The sequence below is a fragment of the Pempheris klunzingeri genome, chromosome 19 (assembly GCF_042242105.1).
Source record: "Pempheris klunzingeri isolate RE-2024b chromosome 19, fPemKlu1.hap1, whole genome shotgun sequence".
In the NCBI taxonomy this organism is placed as follows: domain Eukaryota; kingdom Metazoa; phylum Chordata; class Actinopteri; order Acropomatiformes; family Pempheridae; genus Pempheris; species Pempheris klunzingeri.
Genome location: NC_092030.1, coordinates 16399724 through 16420387, shown reverse-complemented (window position 1 = coordinate 16420387; position 20664 = coordinate 16399724). Strand labels below are relative to the sequence as shown.

The 20664-nt window shown below is 40.7% G+C and overlaps 2 protein-coding genes across 2 annotated transcripts; one reads left to right on the top strand and one right to left on the bottom strand.

The window, feature by feature from the left end:
- Positions 1-10058: 10058 nt before the first annotated feature.
- On the bottom strand, positions 10059-11755 carry LOC139219244 (beta-1,3-galactosyltransferase 9). Its single transcript, XM_070851055.1, has 3 exons — positions 11730-11755; positions 11240-11264; positions 10059-11141 (listed from the first exon to the last, which is right to left on the bottom strand). The coding sequence occupies exons 1-3, from the start codon at positions 11753-11755 to the stop codon at positions 10059-10061; spliced, it is 1134 nt and encodes a 377-aa protein (XP_070707156.1).
- A 652-nt stretch (positions 11756-12407) lies between these two features.
- On the top strand, positions 12408-17419 carry psmd5 (proteasome 26S subunit, non-ATPase 5). Its single transcript, XM_070850553.1, has 10 exons — positions 12408-12625; positions 13430-13574; positions 13659-13772; positions 13853-13981; positions 14386-14495; positions 14690-14832; positions 15293-15484; positions 15627-15736; positions 15846-15986; positions 16177-17419. Exons 1-10 carry the CDS (start codon positions 12453-12455, stop codon positions 16432-16434), a joined length of 1515 nt encoding a protein of 504 aa, XP_070706654.1. The 5' UTR covers positions 12408-12452; the 3' UTR covers positions 16435-17419.
- The last annotated feature ends 3245 nt before the right edge of the window (positions 17420-20664 follow it).

Below are 20664 nucleotides of genomic sequence, written 5' to 3'. Positions count from 1 at the left end.
ATCCAAACAGGTCAGAAAGAGACAGATGGACTTTTGAGAATTCCTCATGTTTGCCTCCCACTAGAACAGCAGGCCTGTGTAGAGCCAGGGCTCTGCCTTATGAAGGGCACTCACTAAGGCATCACTGAGACCCGTTTCACAGAAAACATCCATCAAAAGGCTTCATTTAACTAGAGATGAAAGATGAGCCTTTTAACTCCTTCCTCTACCCTCAGCCTGGCCTGTTGACTTTCTCATCTGTTTACGTTCCGACGCATAAACATCGAAAGCACCTTCTGTGTACGAGGCTCCTTCCTCCACATGATTAGTGATAGTCTGCATGAAGTCCCCATATTTTCTACATGATGAAAAAATACGGCCCCCACACTGGATCAAGTGCTCGCTCTGTTCTGCACAGGGTTCTCCTCATTATGTGCACATGTATATTTGTTTGTGCTCACATGTAGGAAACAGCAGCATCACTCTTGGTCATATGTATAATACTTCAATTCCTGGACAGATTTCCTAGACAGTCGATATTGCTATATGTACCGTTGTGTGTACAGTATCATATTAGCAATTGTTCTCAATTTCCAGCAGCAATGAAACTCATTGAATTGAACAAAATAGGAAACACATATTCAAGGAAAGTAACAAGAAACTAAATAGTGTGGTGTTTGAGTGCGTGAATGAGAGGCAAATTTTAAAGTACCTGTATCCTCTAATAAATTACCACTATTCATCTGTTAAACCACATAAAGTAGACAGCAAACACAAAGTCAATTGTTAGCATTTCTTCCTTTATAGTCTATAGCCTCATTCACACCTGCAGAGGGGATTTAGGGAATTAGATGGCAATCTACTGTGCCTCCATTGTATGTAGGATGATGTCATGGCCCAGCATGATATTGTTTATGATAATTTAGGTGCACAAGGTGTCTGCAAGGTGTCAATCAGATGTGGATATGTGAGGTTAGGTTAATCCAGAGTCTTTACATTAATCTCACAACAGTATTTTACCAGAAGGAAATTCCCCATTCAAAGCTCAATAGCCTTCCTCACCTGTCACAGCTAGTTCCAGATCTTACAAAAATGCGTCATGTTAATCCGGTAGCTTTTGCAATGCTCTCTGTTTTTGTGTGTGTGTGATTTCCTCTGTAAAATGTTGCAGTTAAGTTGCCATGTGGAAATATTTGGCACAGCAAGATCGTCGCCTTTGGGGGAGAGGGATGGTACTTTGAGTCTGAGATGGTCAGAAACAGCACAATCATCAACAGGGTGTCAGGATGCTGACACGTGTGACATCAAATTAAGGCTCTTTCAGTAAAACGAGCACATACAGTATCCAACATATTCATAAAATCTAGAACTTTGTACTTAAAAAGGTGGAGCTCTTCCTGCCATTAAAAGACTATATTCAGGCTGCCACAGGGTACGCAGGAATGCATGTGGGTGCGTCTGGTGCGTCCACACTGTATGTATAACATAAACTGCAAACATGCATCAAAGGAAGTGGCAACCCTGGAGCAAAATATCGCACCCCTGCTATAGAAGACACAACACGGCTTACACACGCACAGCTCAACTGGTTTAACTTTTATATTCAGCACATATTTCCAAGACTGCAGTCAATTCTACTTGTTTGAGAAAATGACAGAGGAGGGCATTAGGAAACACAGACTACAAAAATTAAAATATAAGATTTACAGCAAATAAAACAAATAAAGGAGTATAGAGACCAGAAAAAAAGGATTTTGAGATTATACTCTAAAAGCTTTTTGGTTTGGTTTCTACTGACATTGTTAACATTATATACATTACAATTTAATGTTAGATTTCTCTGACAGCTGCAAAGCATTTCATTCTATTGGTCACTGAGCCGTGCAACATGACCATACAGTGGAACAGCAGAGTAAAGGCTGACTTTGACCACAGAAATCTGCATTTGCGGTTCTCTACCTGAGACTCTACAACTCAGTTGACCTGTTTACATTTTCTGTTTACTGCCAGCTCTCAACTTTATGCAGACCTCAGTGGGAAAAGACTGGAACAGACAAATATAACAATACAGTGGCATTTCTGCAGCTGAATAATACACACATCTACATTTAGTTGTATTCCCTGAACATGTCCCTATACTAAGCGGACAGTTTGTGGATGAAACCACAAAGAGCTCCATCTTTCATACAATTTCCATGCCTTGTTGTACATCCTTGGTCAATTGGTGGTTAGTGCAAGGCCATAAAAACTGAAAGAGTGTATTGAGGGTGAGATGACTTTTAAACTCACAGAAAACCTGAAGTAAAGAATTTCCCTGCTAAATGTAGTTTTCTGTTTAAGAACCCTGAATTGGTACCCTTGAACCAGCCAGACGGCCCACCATTCATAGGACATAAAAAAGGTTTTAGATGTTTACAAAGGAACCACAGAAATGATAACCTTTTTGATAAGAAAAACATTGGTGCATCAGTGAATTTCCCTATGGCAATAGTTTCAAAATATGGCCATGTCTAGTGTGAAAACAATTCCACAAAGATGTTTGTGGCCATTTTTTGCTTTTGTCATGGTTGCCACCCTAACCCCTAGGCCACCGGGGATTAGGGTTTTTAAACATCCACCATGCTCATGTTGGGCCTGTCACTGACATAAAGTACCTCTAATATCTCTCATTAATCACATATTTGAAAAAATATCCCTCTTTGCTGAAATATAATTACAACAATCAGCTTTGCTCAGTTGAAGGAGCAATGTTTGCATTCAGAAATTAAGAAAGAAATTGGCTACAATTAAAGGGAGACTAGAGCAATTTCGCACTTTCATAAAATAGAGCAATGTGCAAAAGACAGTTTTAAAAAAATGGTCAAAAGCACAAGAGGCTGAGACATTGTGACTAACAGTCCCTAATATGGGTCCAAAAACATCCTCCATTTTCCACAAAACAACTTTCATCCGTTTGAGGTGGTAAATGCCTTCACCTTTCAAAACGTTCAAAACCACTTTGTAACACCTTCTTTTACAAATTCAGTGTGTCCAAGCCCAAGTCATCCATGACATCATCAGGGTTGATGATGTTAAGGGATGAGAGCCAGATGAGTTGAGTGAAGACCCTTTGACCAGATAATGGAGATGCACAACCAGTATTCTTTACATAGCAGCTGCCCCAGGAGGAGAGGACCAGGCTACAACATCAAACTAAAACATCCTTGGAGCCACCGGAAACTGTATCTGCCAGCATCTCACTGGTTCTTGCAAACTGGTCTGTCCATTCATCTTTCGGTCTCTGCTTCACTTGCGTCATTGCGTGTCTGCAGACACGCAAAAGACTGTGAGAAAGACAGCAGTGAAAGTGAAGAGGCATCTTCCAGGATTAAAAAAAACAACAGAGAAAAAATAAGAGGGTTAGCATGATACAATACTCCTAAAACCAGTTCACTGGCACCTGATCCAACAGACAGAATAATTTGGTACAGGAATAGATCCTGCATAGCTGAGTGCACCAAGTCAGAGCTATCATTACAGAATAGTTGCTTCCCATTCACAATAAGAGACAATGGACTGGGTCCATTTTAGCACAGACATGTTTTTTTCTCCACTGAAAGTTGAAAAGAATCTCAGTAAAAGAAAATTACTAACAAAAGATAAAGGAAGACCAATAAAAAGTATTATAGGATTCCCTGTGATATAATGCACAGATAAAAGACACCAGTAAAACTGGTAGGAAGCAGAAGCTGCAAATCTCAGTGCTATGAAACCTCTGCCTGCAGGCTTCACGGTGGAAAAGCAGCTTACTGCAGTGTGTCTCACGTCTGGGTGGTTGAAAGTCCTCTCTGAAACAGCACTCTATTCAGGCCAGATTAAGATCACATTCTGAGGGAGGACAATGGGGCCACTGATCTGGGGCCAACAGAAATAGAGAAGATTGCTTCACTGACCTTATCTTGAGATACACCTTCTTCCAGATGACTGCTGTCGCTAGAAAGCAACCAAAAAAACAGTGTTACTGACACATCAGGTAAATCTTCAGTCCTGTTTTATAGATCCAGTTCCAATAATCTCGTCAGTTAAATTGACTGTTAAATACTTTTCTGGTTCTAAAGTTGGAGAATGGGTATAACATATTAATTATGTAGCAGTTTATGACAGCAGTGCCCTAACAGCTTTTCAGTGGGCTGCTAATGCTCTGCAGGCACCCAAGAGGAAAAGATCACTAGTGACCACAGTGTAGATACTCTCCACTACTGACCCTACAGATATTTAAAGGAATAGTTTGACATAATTGGAAATATATGTATTCGCTCCCTGGCAAAGATTGATACTACTATCATATCTGTCCTTTAAATGTACGGCTCAGTAACCAGCTGGATAGCTTAGCTTAGCACAAAGATTGATAACAAGGAGAAACAACTAGCCTGGCTCTGCACAAGGGTGATAAAATCCATCCAAACACCCATCTGTCTCAACCACTAGGTTAGAGAGAGCGAAAGAGAGACATAGGAAGACAGAGACATTTCACAAATGTTGAACTTTGGCGCTTTATGTCCTCAGTTTTTCATTTACCCTGCCATGTCATGCTGTGGGAAACAACATAGAGCTGGCTGGCAAGTACGTTTTATGTGAGGTTTTGGCCACACTGTGTCTTATCATGATATAATTTGTTGAGGCAGCAGTATCCACACGATCTGCTGAGAATTACTAAACAATATTATAGAAGGATATGGTTGCAGGATGCAATTAGTTCCTATAGTCACACAAAAATAGCAGTATAAATCTGTGGTTGGTGTAGTCTATTGGCCCTCTAAGCCTCAACCATAACCACATAAGTTAGGTTAGGTTTGATACACAGACATACGTGCCTAACGACAGCTATCCTTGGCACTACCATGGATGCCGATAACCCATCAGTTCCTGCGGAGCGGCTGAGAAGGAAGCTGTAATGAGATGTGTTGTATGATGAGGTGGTTTTATTGGGAAACCCAGATTTATAATTACTATTATTGCAAGTCAAGCCTCCCTGTAAAACACTTACACACACGAACGCTCTCACTCACTCTTTGACTCTTTCCTATCCAGCTTGACTATGGTGATAACAAACACAGTGGCCGTTGACTTTTGTTAGTAATATTTTGCTTGCACCAGTATACAAACACATGGAATAATATAAGATGGAATAATGTCAATAAGGCAATTTTATTATGTGATATACTTCTACACACTCATGACAAATTCTCATGAGCAAATTCTGTCACTGATGAAGGCCTTGATATGTGTCTGAAAGCCCTGGAAAGAAAACTATTAAGTGGACTGAAGCTGATCATGTTTGTATGAGTTTTGAACACATTGTAAACAGTTTTAAACCTGCAGATGCAAAATGAGACCAACGTTTTCTAAGGATGTCAGTTTTTGAGTCACGATAAAAGCAAAACTGTGTCCTGCAACAAACTCGGTAAGGCTTGTTTTTAGCCCAGCCAACTGCCGGAAAATGCCTTTTGCCATGTGATTTCAAAGTGAAGCAGTTGTTGATCACTCACCGTCCCTACCGGCTGACCAAGAGGAGTGAGGAGTCGACAGACAATGGCAGCATAACTTTAAAGTTCTTTAAAATGGCTTTGTCAGAAATTGTTAATCACTGCTACCACAAGAGGTGGTAGGCTGATCAGTCCAGTAATATGTGAGATTAGCAGCGGACAGACAGATACACACAGGCACACACACGACCAAATGCATGATCCCTGGTGGAGATAATTAGTAAACGTCTATTGTCATGTTTGGTCTTCATGTAATTTCATTGGGTTGGCTGTAATGGCTGTTCATGTTTTAATATATTAAAAAATATAATGAAAAAAATACATTTTAATACAGAGGGGATATGAAGGCGAAAAGAGTACTTGGTAACCATGGTAACCACTATTGAGGATCCAAATTAAAAAAGGTAACTACACATACGTTTAAAAGTATCTGTCTAATAAATACATATGGTTAGAATATAATTTATATTCTCTCTGACCAGTAACACGGTACACTAGTCTTGACGTCTGATTAAACAAACTCACTTGAATGATTTTGAAAGAGACATACAACCCAAAAATAGCTGTGATGGGGTTTGGTAGCTGAGAGAGAGAGCAGTGGAGCATTAGAGCGTTAGAAGATATCTTGATCATCTGGCAGTGAGTGTATGAGACAAAGTAGAGGGGAAGGTACCACATAACCACACCAGAGCCCATCAACATATACAGTACAAGCCTCTAATAACATGTGATCTGATATGCTCTATTACAGACTGAGTCTCCACCCAGCACTGATCCTGACAGCAGTGACTGAGGATCCCTTTGATAAATCAGTCAGTGCCAGAGCACACTGACAGGCACACCCCACCGGAGCACAGCTAGAGGTACCAGAGGCAGATTTCATCATTTCAAATGGGCTAACTGCATATGTCCAAACCTTGGCTCTACTCAAAAAAAGAGCCAACCATGTGAACCTAAAAGGGAAAAGAAGAAGATGGCAGGGCCATTGCTAATATCAAGGTCATCCCCTATTTCTGGACATTTGTGGAAAGAACAATGACTGGAGGAGATTAAATTCTGCAGTTTAACACATTTAAAGTGTTTGTTTTATTTGCTTTTTAAGGCTGATTTGACTTTGGTTTAGCCACACTACTATTGTGGCTCTGAAGAAGTCGGTGTTGGTCGGTCAGTTGGTCCAAACTGAAATACAATAACTCCTGGATGGATTGTCATGAAACTGCCATGAAATTTTATACAGACTTGAATCCTACTGACATTAGGTGATCCCTTAACATTCTCTAGCACCATCATCAGGTCAAAATGTTTTTGCCCAACATAACACCATGAGACTTCCTCAGCTGTACTATACTGTGTTCATCCCCACACCTATTACATACAGAACTGTGCTGAGATATTTTATTTTAATGCACTTAATTTCATCCAGATGAAGTAGTTTTTGAAAAAAAAAAAAAATTCTATAAGAACAGCCAAAAGCAATAGAATGTATAATTAAAACACAAGAAGCCAAAGGCAACTGCACTGTACAAGAGGCAAAAAAAAAGTATTGGCTTGGCAAAGTTACCAAAACCTCAAAGGAAAGATTATGGAGTTTACAAAAAGGGAAAGGAGAAGAAACCACAGATGTCGTCAAAAAAGAGGGTTTATCCTTGAGGTTAGTGCTTCTACGTAAATGAACGTGGGCTGTAGGGCCACATGAACACTGAGCCTCTGATCTGAACAGAAAACTCACGAGAATTGTGCACTCACGTACAAGCACGCACACTGTATGTTTTCATGAATGACACATGTGCACAAACATACAAAATTAAAATGACAGACAATTATTTCTTTCATCACTTCAGGCATTAACTCTCACTGACCCTCCCTTCAAATCAGTGGCCGTGGCTGTGGAGCCCCAGACTTGTTTCGTCAGTGTAAGCAGTCCAAATAAAACAGTGTTTCTCTGGTTTGATGAGTCCCTCTCTGCAGAGATGCATCTCTCTGAGGGGTGGCATTCATTAGAGTGCTGCACCACCCACATGCAGTTTACCGACCCCTCGACCTCACATTAACAATCTCTGCAGGCTGCGTTATGAGTGTGTGTGTGTGTGTGTGTACGCATATGTGTACGTGCATGTGTTGAAGTGTACTTGTGGTTTAGTTGGTCTGAAGGCTTTCCCGCTCGGCAGACCCTGTTTCCACTTTCTGTTGGAAAATCCTTCCAGACCTCGACAGAGTTTTTGAGCCTGTAGGGTATGTTGATGGTTTTGAATAAAGAATAACTGCACTCACAAATGCTTTTGGCAACTTTTACAAGTCCACAGTAGCAAGAAAACAAACCAGTTTGAGCTCTTGGTAAGTAAAGTAAAGTATGTTTTTTAAGTGTGGACATAAGGCTTGGACCCTGCTGTGGGCATATTGACACACAAAACAAGCACAAAAACTGGGAGCATCCATCCATCTATTGTCTATACAGCTTATCCTTAAGGGTTGCAGGGGGACTAGAGCCAATTAACCTAACCTGCATGTCTTTGGGCTGTGGAAGGAAGCCGGAGTACCCGAAGAAAACCCAGGCAAGCACAGGGAGAACATGCAAACTCTACAGAAAAAGGCCCCAGATTCAAACCACATGCTGCCCCTGACTCTATTAGAAGGTTAAAAAAAAATCCAGCACCTCTAAAGCTAACTAATTAGTATATCATATCTCATTTGATTAATCTATATAAAAAATAGTTGGGGCTTTGGGGAATAAAGTGCTGGATTATTGGCTGGACACAGTGACTTCCTGGAGTATCCAGTGGTTGCCTTGGACAGAGCCATGTTAGATGGTTCCCCCTGCTCCCATATGGTCTCCTGGCTGCAGCATTATATTGAACAGACAGATATGGGTGATCTTTTCAACTATCTAGTAAGATCTAGTAATTCCTTTAAGAGTTGAGATGCTTCCTTGGCAATCTCTGTTCACTGTTAGAAGGCCAACACCAGCATAAAAACCTGAAAAATCTAAAAATGTAGATATTCTGTTGTCCTCTACAAATTATCCAGTTAAGACCTGTTGCTATTTAGGTGCTTCAAAGGAAATAGGATGATGGCAGCGACCATAAAATGACACCAGTCTGGAACTAAAGCGTCATGGGGCCAGTTGTTTAGGAACAGACAGACAGAGAGACCAGGTAAAGAGGTGAGAGGCCAGGGAACATGTGGTGCTCTAGTCTTGGATGGTAGGGTTGATCCTAATTAATCCAGATTCATCCTGGAGAGCGATCTGGGTTCACAGTGATGTTATGCACGTCAGATTGTAGCTATGACTGGTCACCAGCCAGAATGATTATAGACATGCTGAGATTTTATCCTTTGAATACCTTGGCCTGATGTGGCGAGACAGGCCGCCAGGGAAAGCTTTACAGACACAATGGAACCTGGCCAAGGTAGAGTAGAGAGTTTCAGTGTGAACCACTGGCAGTAAAACAGAGGAGAACATGTGTAGAACACCCAAACATTTTGTTTGGTCAGTTCATGGTGCTGGGACACAGGCCAAGCTTTCATTTTGTGGAATTTAGGGAGTGCAGCAGTAGTTTGAGCAGAATTTTAAAGACATCAAATTGCTGAAAATCTAAAATGGAAGTGGAATAATTCTAAAGGGGGATATATGGATCACATCTCCAAATGACAGATAGCAATATTTAGAATAAAAGAGATGAAATGATGGTCCAATAACATGTTCATTATCAGTTTTCTTCACTGCTACAGTATGAACTACACTGAGGCATACCTGTATTTGTGACTCGGTTGCACAGGAAGTGTGCTGCTGTATCTCATGTTGGGCACTAGGTGTCCTCCTTGGTTTGGTGTCTTCGTTGAAGTCTCCCTTGTCCTGGAATTGAAGTCAAATAATGCCATTTCCATCAGAAAATCTATCAGGCTGGTCAGTCGTAAACTGCCTTTCAGGGAATAATCTATTAGACTACTGCTGGAATAAACAAAACTTTACATGAAAACAGGAAACACCATATCGTCAGATAAATGTGATGCGGTGATATTTTATTGATAAACCCAGGTAAGGTTCTTATGATGAATACATTCTTTTGTAATAGACAGCTTTAAATCAATTATAATTTATTTATTTTGGAGTAAGTTTTAACTAAAAGTGTCTTTTAGATAGCGCTTGGATGTTTAATTCATATTGTAATTCAGTCTTTTGTCCTGGTTTTAAAAGGTCTCCACACACCCACACGGTTGTTCTCAATTATTTTGCCTGGTTAGACCTCTTCTCAGGACTGCGTGGGCATGTACAGACTCTGCTTCTCCCTGACTCACCTGCTTGTTATGTTGCATGTGTAATGAGGGTACAACAGAGTCTTGAGGCAAACTTACACAAATTTATCCATCAACCATATAGACAGGCAAATGCAAACATTGGTGCACACATGAGCACAAGGACAACAAACTTATTTACAATCTATTTTTTTCCCCCTTTCAGCTGCATTTCCTGTCAGACACTGTCTCTTTTCCTCTCACAGGCACAAACATGAGCTAGTCTCACTCCATCAATTAACCATGGGATTCAGCTTGACCCTAGGAGTTGAAGAAGGACAGTTTATCCAGGTATGTGAGGGCCTTGCAGGTCACCAGGCCATAGTAGGTCTTTAACAGTGAGCACCTTCCACCCTTCTGCCCCAGGTCTGCCCACACTATATCTAGTTCATGGCTTCCCATTCCTGCTGAGCTGAACAGATAGCGGTAGCAGCAGGCATTGTAGCGGATGTGTTTCTCTCCTGAGAACCTGGAGCTATGGGTTGGTGCCACACCAGCTTTCTGAGCACAAACGCCCACAAAAACATCAGCCGGCACAGGTGCACGCACTGCCACAGACGCTACATACACCTTTCGGACCACATCCTGAGATAGAACATAAGCTGTCCCGTCACAGTATTCAGGCAGGTACTTGTCAGGGTAGAGAGCTGGGGGCATGTAGCCAGGACTGCTGGAGTCCCTGTCAGGGGAGTCTCTCTGGATCACCCTGCCTAGATAAAGGTCCTCCGGGTGCCTGTGCAGCCCGAGTAGGTAGCCTCCAATGGCCGGGAGGTTGACAAACACAGAGTCCTTGGTCAGCAGAACAAAGCGTGCCACGGGACAGAAGGCAATCACCCAGCGGAGTGCCAGCACTGTCCTTTCTGTTGGGCCACGGAGGGACGAGTCAGCCACAGCATGACCCTGGACCATGTCCCTGTGGCGGTCTAACTCTGCCATCAGGGCCTTTTGTGCAGCAGAAGTCTCAGTTGATCCTAAAAAGAAGAGAATCCGCACTGGAAAGCCTTGGATGAGCGTTTGGTTGGCCCATGTCCTTCTGACTGCATCTCTTTGGGTGATATTAGCTGTGGAGCTGAAGACCAAAACGAGGAGGAATAGGTCAGAGTTTCTGCAGGCATCAGGATTAGCAATTGGGTAGGCCTGGGACACATTCTCCCTGGCGTTGCTAAGGTCTAGTTTCCTTGCTTTCTCTCTTACATCAACAACAATGCCATCAGTGTAGACCCCAGGGGTGGGCTGTAGGAGGTACTCCTCAACAAAGTCTGCCCCAAACAACAGGGCATGGAAGAGTAACACATTGAAGAGAAGGAAGCACCACTGGTGGGTACGCAGCTTGCACAGAGAGCACTGGAGCATGACACAGAAAAAGAAAGAATATGAATTACCATAAAGATAACAAAACAAACGTAAATCAAAATGTATAAACTGCATAGAATTAACTGTACCTGCATGACACCCGCCTTGTTGTTTCTCTGTGTTTATCAGCCGTGTGTGACCAGACGACCTACCTCTGTTGTCAGTTCTACGACAATACTTGCTGACAGACAGGGTTTCCACTTTCATGAAACTCAAGCAGCATGTAACCCTGCACTCCAACTCTTAGTCACATGCTTCATCAAGAGGAACGTATCCTGCATCATGCATACAACATTAATGATTAGAATTAGAATTAGAAAAGGAGTATTATGATCATATCACAAGGACATGTTGGCATGTTGGAATTTATTTTTTACTATTATGTATTTAAATGTCAGTCATCCAGGTGGTGCTTAAGCAGGTCTACCCATTTCAGGTAATCGAGTTTAAACCATTTATTGTATCTTGTCTGTTTCCTGGAGGACAGCCTTTGATGATCTTGTTTTTGCTGACCTCCAGTGTTTCACTTTTTCACCTCGCTGCGGTGCTGTAGAGGTGCACTCAAGGTTGTGTCAGTACCTCAGATATATTCTGTCAAGCCGCATGGTAGTTGAATGAAATCTAAAATTACACCATCCCAACTTGCACTACTAGGTGGAAGTTGTGAAACCCCAGGGGAGGTGGTAGGGAGGGAGGTGAGAGGCCAGGTATCATGTGGGGTGGAGGTGGAAGGTAGAGGGTGTTGATCGGGGGTAATCAAGATTAAACCTGAGGAGTGCTCTGGGATCCCATATAAACAGAGGAATCAAATAATGGTGTTTTGATTATCTCTGCCTAAACTGCATCACATATTTGCTTTTAGTTAGTTAGTATTTGCATTATCTCTATGACCAATATTGGATTAATGAGCTTCAGGTCATTAGTTTTTAAGTAAAATTGGGGGTGTCACCTGCCTTGATTTACATTAGAGTATTGGCAGACTCCCTTTCTACTTTAGAGAAGGTAAGGCAAAAACATATGGAAGGGTCTAAGGACGGGTTTAGGATATCAAGTAATTATTGTGAATTATGTTTTACTGTAAATAAAAAAAATTGACAAGTTGAAAGAATAGACGAAAAAAAGATTTTACCTGAAATCAAATGACGCCTCCCAGTCAGCCCAGCAGGTGGCGGTATGGCGCAATATCATTGGATATCAAACGAGTCATTTATAACGAAGAAGAAGAAGAAGAAGAAGAAGAAGAGGAAGTAGGCGGATGGTCGGAAGATTCCATGGATGTAGTTTCCTACACCATTAGAAGTCATGGCTGCTTCCATTGAGAGTTTGCTGCAGGAAATCTCGGGCGTTGAGGATCCAGTTGAAGAGCTACAGAGTTTAAAAGCAGCTTTATTATCGATACCTCTCAGCGCGTTGAGGGACTCAGTGAGCGGACAGCGTTTCAATGTGATATTCTCTCTGTTAAACTCAAATCACAGGTTGGTTTGGCACAGTGCATCTTGTTCACACTGTTTAGCAAACTGGTGGGTGTTAACTGCTGAGTCAGTCTGCTGTCAGTATTTGTTATTAGTTATTTGAAGCTAGCATACTGGTTAGGTAAGTTGGATAGTTAGCTATAAATGGCTGCACCTTGCTAGTAGCAAGCTAACTGGCTACGATGTTAGCACGGAAGAACAGTGCTGTGCAGGCTTGATAAGTGACACGTTTTGAATTGATTATCCCTATTTATTGGATTCTAAATGAAAATTACATTACTGACTTCCATATTTAGAGTGTTTGAGACGTGTTTATGTGTATAACAGCATTACCCCTTTTTTACACAGTCCCTCATTCATTTTTGGTTGGTGCAGATGTAGAATAACTGGCAGCTGCTATTCTTGCTGTCACTTTTCTCAAAGTGCAGGCGAAAATTAGCACTTCAAACACAAAGTCAATGGTTAATTTCAACTTCTGTGTGTCCAACAGTACGGAGAGGAACAATGAAAACAAGTTACTGTCCAAACATTCACATTCTTCCCTTGTCACAACAAATTAACAACAATTTTGATGATTGTTTGTCAGTTGTAGGTAAAATGCCAACTAATCCACTTTCCACCTTCTTAAATGTGAATATTTGCTTGTTTCCTTCTTCTATGATAGGAAAGAGAATAATTTGGCCCTCAGTGGTCAGACAAAACAAGCAAGAATTTGTAGATTTATCACTAAAGAAAATGCTAATTGTTTGCAGCCATAAAACAAATGCCTACCAGTTTTCAAGTTACTAATGTGAGCTTTATTCACAGGGAGCAGGTTGAGCTATGTGTGGACATCCTTGAACGCATCTTAATGGCCCTCAGCCCTGTGTACCTGACACAGCACTACAGAGCAGAGCTGCAAGGGGGTCTGACTCATCCTAATGAGAAGGTTAAGATACTGGCCTTGACACAGGTAGGCTACTCACACACAGTAAACGCACGTACAATTTTCTTTAAAACACTGACATTGTTACGGTTTTATGTTTGTCCCTCTTAGATTGGTAGAATAGTAGAGCACCCCGACGCCGTCATTGAAATCCTCAACAACCAAGACATTCTTCAAGCAGTGATCCACTGCATCAGAGAAGAAACGATGGCTGTGGCAAAACAGGTAATAACTGAGCCGGTGAGGTATCCCGCATGAGATTTTACTGAATCTACAGTGGGTGCAGTCATTGTTTTGTTTCTTAGGCCATCCAGTCCTTGTCTAAACTGAGTCACTCCAAGCCTGGGTTAGACAAATTGTTCCAGAGCGACCTGCTGAAAGTCATGAAGGATGTGATGGCCACAAGTGACATCATCAGATACAGAATATATGAGGTACGTGTATCTATGTGTCACTTTTGGTTACTCTGTGGCTGATGATGCAAAAGTGGCCATGTTTTGTGCGAAATCAGTGAAAGAGATGACTGGTCGTAACAAGAAATCAAGCCAGAATGTGGGCACTTAGATCCAATGCACATGGAGGCATTGGAATTAATGTTGAGCTTTTTTTCCCCAAATGTATAGTTCTTCTTTTCTTTGAATCATCAGTGCAAATACTACATCACTCATTCCTGACTGGTGTTGATAATCTTTATCTGTTGCCATGATTTTCATTGATCATGGTTCATTGTGTAAAATATTTTATGAAATGTAGGCATGCATCTATGCATAAACATGTAATCATATAAAACAGCTTGCATATCCATTTCCTCATTACAACTTTTTTTCCCTATTTGCAGCTGGTGGTGGAAATCTCATCTTTTTCTCCCATTTCGCTTGGTTACTGTGCCAACAGCAGCTTAATTTCTCAGCTGATTGGGGAGCTGACAGGGGATGATGTATTGATCAGGTAATAGAATTAATCATATCATAAATACAGAGACAGAAAATGAGAAGTTGTATGTAAAATTATAATGCAGTTATTAGAAACTAAACATTACTATGTAATAGTTTGCTTTATAATAGTCTGCTTTCACAGCCTCTGTCAAGTGTCTTTACTCTTTAATCATGCTGTAAATTTGTATTCATTGTCTTTTTCTCCAGAGCCACAGCCATTGAGATGGTGACCTCTCTCGCCCACAGTCAGCATGGCCGGCAGTATTTGGCCCAGCAGGGCATAATGGACAAGATCTCCAACATGATCAGAGGAGCAGAGACCGACCCCTTCTCCTCCCTCTACCTTCCTGGTGAGTCTGTTTAGAAAGCTGCTCAGAGAAAATAAAGAAATACAGTCAGGTCAGATTAATACATGCTGCTACACTCAGCTTTAGTCTTCATTTACCGGCCCCTTTTTTGTATCTGTTTAAGCACTCTGTCTAGAATCAGTGAGGATTAATGGATTTTTCCAGCTAAATCATAAGCAGATGTTTCGGATTACTTTCTTCTAATATGGGAGCAATAATTTCAGATTTACATCTGATATTCTGAAACAAAAATTAGTAAACAATAAATGCAGATTTATTTGAGAACAGGATGAACAGTCCTCTTATACCTCTTGTATTTAGCTCCCCTGTAGCCGGGATGTCAGCATTAAAAGTAGTAGCCCTGTCTTATACAATGAATGAATCAAGAAAAGTCAAATAGCTCAGCATATAAAATAAAAACAATGTAACTGCATAGTGCAATATCACAATCTTACTCCTGTAGGTTTGGTGAAGTTCTTTGGAAACCTGGCCATTATGGACAGCCCACAGCAGGTTTGTGAAACCTACCCAGCCTTCCAGAACAAGGTGTTTGAGATGGCACTGGACCCAGACCCTGTCATGATCGGCGTGGCTCTGGACACTTTGGGATTACTTGCATCTACTGTGGAGGGGAAACAGGTCCTTCAGAAAACAGGTTAGCTTGTTATCCTGTTTTTCAAAGTTACTCCCACCGTGATGTGCCCGAGGATCGACGGCCCCTCACAAAATGTTTATATTTCAGGTATTTATAGCTAATGTCTTGAGATCTTTGTGAGTGATTCTTGGTGTGTCTTTAGGAGAAAAGTTCAAGGCTGTGTTGTTAAGAATGAGCAAACTTGCCACCTCTGGAGCTACAGAGCTCAGAGTGCGCAGCTTGGACGCCATATCACAACTTCTTACTCTACAGGTATGTGTGTGCACTCATAAGAAATATAAACTTTATTTAATTCTTAAGATGCCATCTTCAGAAAAAAAAAAAAGTACATCAGCTTAAGAATCTGTAATCCTTTTTGCAGCCAGAGCATCAGACAGAAGACCTCCTGGCCCTGACAGAGTCCTGGTTCTGCCTTTTGTCTGAGCAGCCCATGGACATGATTTGCAACATAAGTACTCAGCCGTTCCCAGAGCTGCATTGTGGGGCTTTGCGGATATTCAATGTGAGTGCTCAGCTGTGTCTAACTACCATCATATCCTGACCTTTTAATAACAACAACAGTAGAAGTGGAGATATTGGAAGAATTTGTCTTGTTTTTGTATGGTTTGATTACACAAACGCATAGAGCCATAACCATTGCTCCAGTAATATTTGTATCTTAATCAGTGTGTGTGTGTGTGTGTGTTTTGCAGGCCATTGCCACGCAGCCGTGGGGCCAGAAGTTAATGATCAGCACTCCCAGTTTCATGGAGTTTGTTTTGGATCGTTCCACGGGTCAGACGAAGGAGGCCAAAGATGCTAGGTTTGAACTGGTGGGGTCACTCGTGTGCTCATCAACAGCAGCAGAGATACTGGGCAGCCAGCATTACATCCGTCTGAAGACTTATCTCCGAGAGGGACCTTACTATGTCTCAGCCGTGGCTGCAGTCGGCACAGAGGGAGCAGACTGAACACTCCCAGATGTCTCTAATTAATGCTTAAGTAATGAGTAAGTGCCTGAATAATGTGACCGTGAGTTAACATACTCTGCCATAATAAACTCACTCTCTGATAGATACATAAATAGTCCTAACAAATTAGGATGTGGTGTTAACAAGCTCAGTTGATTGAAACTTCCTTAGTTTTTCAATATAAATTGGCAAAAATGCTGTCAATGTTCAACGTCCATTTGTAAAAGGTTTTTTAAGTACTTTTGAAGTATTTAGAAACTAACAAGTAATTCATCTTAATTGTAAATATTTGTATCCCATAACTAAGTATTGAAACTACAATGTAAGGTAAAGTTCCCAAACACAATCCTGGAAATGGTGAAAATGGTGTTCAGTCTAATCAAAGAGGCTTACTCACTTTTTATAGCTTTACACAAACTTTTCATCATATTTAGTCACAACAACTGTGGAATAAGTACATTACAGTGGCGAGTAGAGTACAAAAATGGAAGCAAGAAAAGGGAAAAAAATCCCCTTAAATAGTTTTTATTAGTTGTAAAAAAAAAAAAGAAATGGGCTACTTTTTCACAGGGTTTTTGTGTTTTTTAATCTGAATGTATTGCACAAGCTGAACCCCCCCTCATAAGATGATGAATGGCGTTGTTCATTGCTATATCTGCTCTCATGAGAACAAATCACCGTGGACCACCAGGTATGTTAACTCACGTTTAGTTACAGAGTCTTTACTATGTGCTTAAGAAATAATTAAAGAGGCTTACAAGATGTAAAAGACGAATGTCACGTTTACCATCCAGGCACTCACTCACAGACATATTCATATCATATTCAGTATCTTGTAAACCAAACCAGTCGACCAAAAATGCAGCCTCATTAATCAGACGCCCACTCTCCAAATCCTTCAGACATTGATTTCATTTTTTGTGTCAAAAATATTTTTGTTTACTAAGTAGAATATTTTTTTCTAATTAAAGAGGATGCACTCTGACAGTGAATGTGTTTCTTTTATTGCTATATTTTACACAGGCTGTAGTAAAATATTACACCCAGAAATGTGATTCTCAAAATTTCAAACCACACACCGTGAAAGTTTTTTTTAAGACAGCAGTTAAATTTTTTGTGGGTTCAATTCTAAATCATTTTTTTGTTATAATTTAGGAGGTAAAGGCAGACATCTTTCAATGCAACTCGCACTGTAGTGTCATATGTCTGTTTCAGATTATTCTATAATATCTTTATAATGTTTTATGGAACCTCAGTGATTCATTGGAAGCTACAGTGCAGAAATATTGATTCAGATAAAAACATTTTCATCAGCATAAGTCTGGATCTGTTAATACATCAGAGAGCATTTCCTATGCAAGTTTTTTTTAAGTAGTTACATGTGGCTGTGAGCAGCAGCTTGAAATTAAAACGCTTCTTAGTTTTGCTCTTGTTTGTTGTTTTTTTATTTTGAAATTCACACAAGCTACCCAGAAGCATTTAAAGTAATTAAATTAAGCCCACTTTTAGCACCTGAGACATTGAAATCAAGAACAATTTTAATCCAACAATATACACTGAAAAAAAAAAACTGTTAGCATGAGACAACCTCACATCCTCATATTAAAATTGTTTACATGAAAATCTATGTTCAGTATTCTGTATTCTTATCTGTTAAATTAGTGTGAATTCTTTGTTGTATACACAAAGTTTTCATTTTCAATTACCCTAATTTGCTCAAGTAGGTCTCACACCTACGAGTTTTAAAGCTTTGGCATGTTTTTATCAGTTCTACATGATCATTTTTAGCATCTGAGGAGAAGTCTGGGGATCACCAAAGTCATCAGTATTCATCCTCCAGGAACCATGAATTCCTTCATATGGTAAGAAAGTAAGCAATTCACCAATACTTCAGTCATATTGAATATAATATTAATTTAATAAGTAACTAGCAACTAGTTGTTGAGATATTTAAATCTGGCCGTAAGTAATGGACCAATGACTAAAATCGTCATCCACAAAGACATGCTGATTGTATCATTGTATTTCTGTTGCATCATCAACCATTTTCTCCTGATTTTTCATCTCCTCAAACCTTTGCATGATGGTGATTTATTTAAATGAAGACATGATTACTTATAATGATTATATAAATGTGACGTATATATGAAAATTATTCCTTTAATCTGCTGACAAAACTCAACTTTCCTTCACAGAGCATCTTCCCTGGTGCGATAATCACACAGATGTGACTTTTCTCCTCTCCAGCTGTAAAAACACTTCGCACTTAAGTCAGAGCGACTGACTCAATCCCAAACATCCATCACAAGCTTAAAACTCTTCACCAACCTCGTGTCACCGTCAGCCCAGTGAATCATATCACCCTTCCCACGTCTCCTCAGTACTTGCTCCAGTTTGCGTCATCAAATCAACAAAGAAATAAATAATGAAACAAGCATCCAGTCAGTCAATCATTTCCCTTTACATCTTATTTTCATTTCTCCTTCTGGCATTTCTGGGAGCACAGTGGAAGTCATTTGGCTTCTCTTCCTTCTCACGTCTTTTACGATTTTTTTTTTTGACCTGTCCCGAAGGATAAAATACATCACAGGGACTGAAGGCCATCTTACTTATTTTAAACCCAGTATATATGAAAATTTCCTACTCAACTATGCAGCTCTATGTTTTCCAAACTCAGGCTGCGGTACAATCACTGTCTTTGGTATTAGAAACCCTGAGCATTACCTCTTATCCCAAGAGCGGCCTGTTAATCCCGGTGCTGCTGGTCCCTGTGCCTTCCCCTGCTGTTTGTCAGAGAATATTAGACTCCTCCTGGGCCTCCGCTGTGTGAAAGGTGGGATGATCTGCTGCTTGAGCCCAGCACACCTGACAGACACAGACAGCAGGCACGAGGTGGAAGGATATGTGGGATTTTCAGATTTGACGTAAGCCATGAATCACGGCATCATCATCAAGTTATTGTATTTCTTATCAGCCTACTGTCCTGATAGACAAACATCATGTAACTGTGACATTGGTGTGTTTATTAGGATCCCTTTTACCTACCATGACAAGAATCCAGATGTGTTTTGGTTGTCTAGAGGTAATATGATGAGTTGACTTGTTAATGGGGCAATGTCTTTATCTTTATGAGGTACTTACACTTAAGTATTGCCATTTTATGCTACTTTACACTACCACTCCACTTTATTATTTTATTAGAAGGAAATATTGTACATTCTACCTCAAAGTTAAATTTCAGATTCAGATTTTACATTAAAAATACAATTTGCTTATGTAGAATTATGTAGAAAGTTTACACCAGTAGTTCCCAGCCTTTTTGGCTCGTGATCCGTCACAGCTAAGCAGTGTGTACTTGGGGCCACCTGTCACATTTCAGATGGCATTTAATTGTTAGCTCTACCAAAGAGTGAACTTTACAAATGGTGTCCGTTCTCCCTGTCCTCCCATTAATGCACAGCTTGCACATTTTGAATGCAAGATTTTTACTATGAATGGAGTATTTTAACATCTTTGTATTGGTTCTTTCACTTCACTAAAGGGTGTGAAAGTATCTTCCACCACTGATGATGGTGATGTATGTTTGACATGCGTAGGTTGTACAGTAATAACAATAAAAACACATACAACAGTCCAATAGCTCTGTGGTAAATAATAATTGTTTGAAGCTGATAATGATTTTTCCTTTATTTCACAGTTTCAGCTCTGAGTAAATGTGTCGGCATTCTGCATGTCAGGCTGAATAGGGTTATTTCTTCTTGTGCTGAGTCTTTGTTCGCACTTAAACTGCTTATTTTCATTCTGAAGAACTGGAGAGACCCACAGCCTCCAACAGATGGTGCCAATCTCTCTCCTCATCAAGAGTTGGGTGATAATTCAACAGTTATGTCATTAGGTGCACAGCTACCTCAGGAAGGAAAAGCTGTCACCACCGTTATGTTCTGCTGCAGACCTGTCCTCTGCCTCCCCCACTACATCTCCCCCTCACACCTTCTCCTCGGCCTCTTTTCTTCCCCCTCAAATGATTGAATTTGCTTCTTTCAGTTTGCCCATTTATTAAAGAGTTCACTAGCCAGTTCTCGCAGCCTCTTTTCTGCGTAGGCTGACTGAAAACTCTTCCATAGCTCCGAGATGCACCTGGATAGGTGAAGGGAGGGAGAGGCGCATCCACACAGGGGAGATATCACCCGCGCTTTTAAAAGAGCGCGTCTTTCCTCTCCGGGTGTCCAC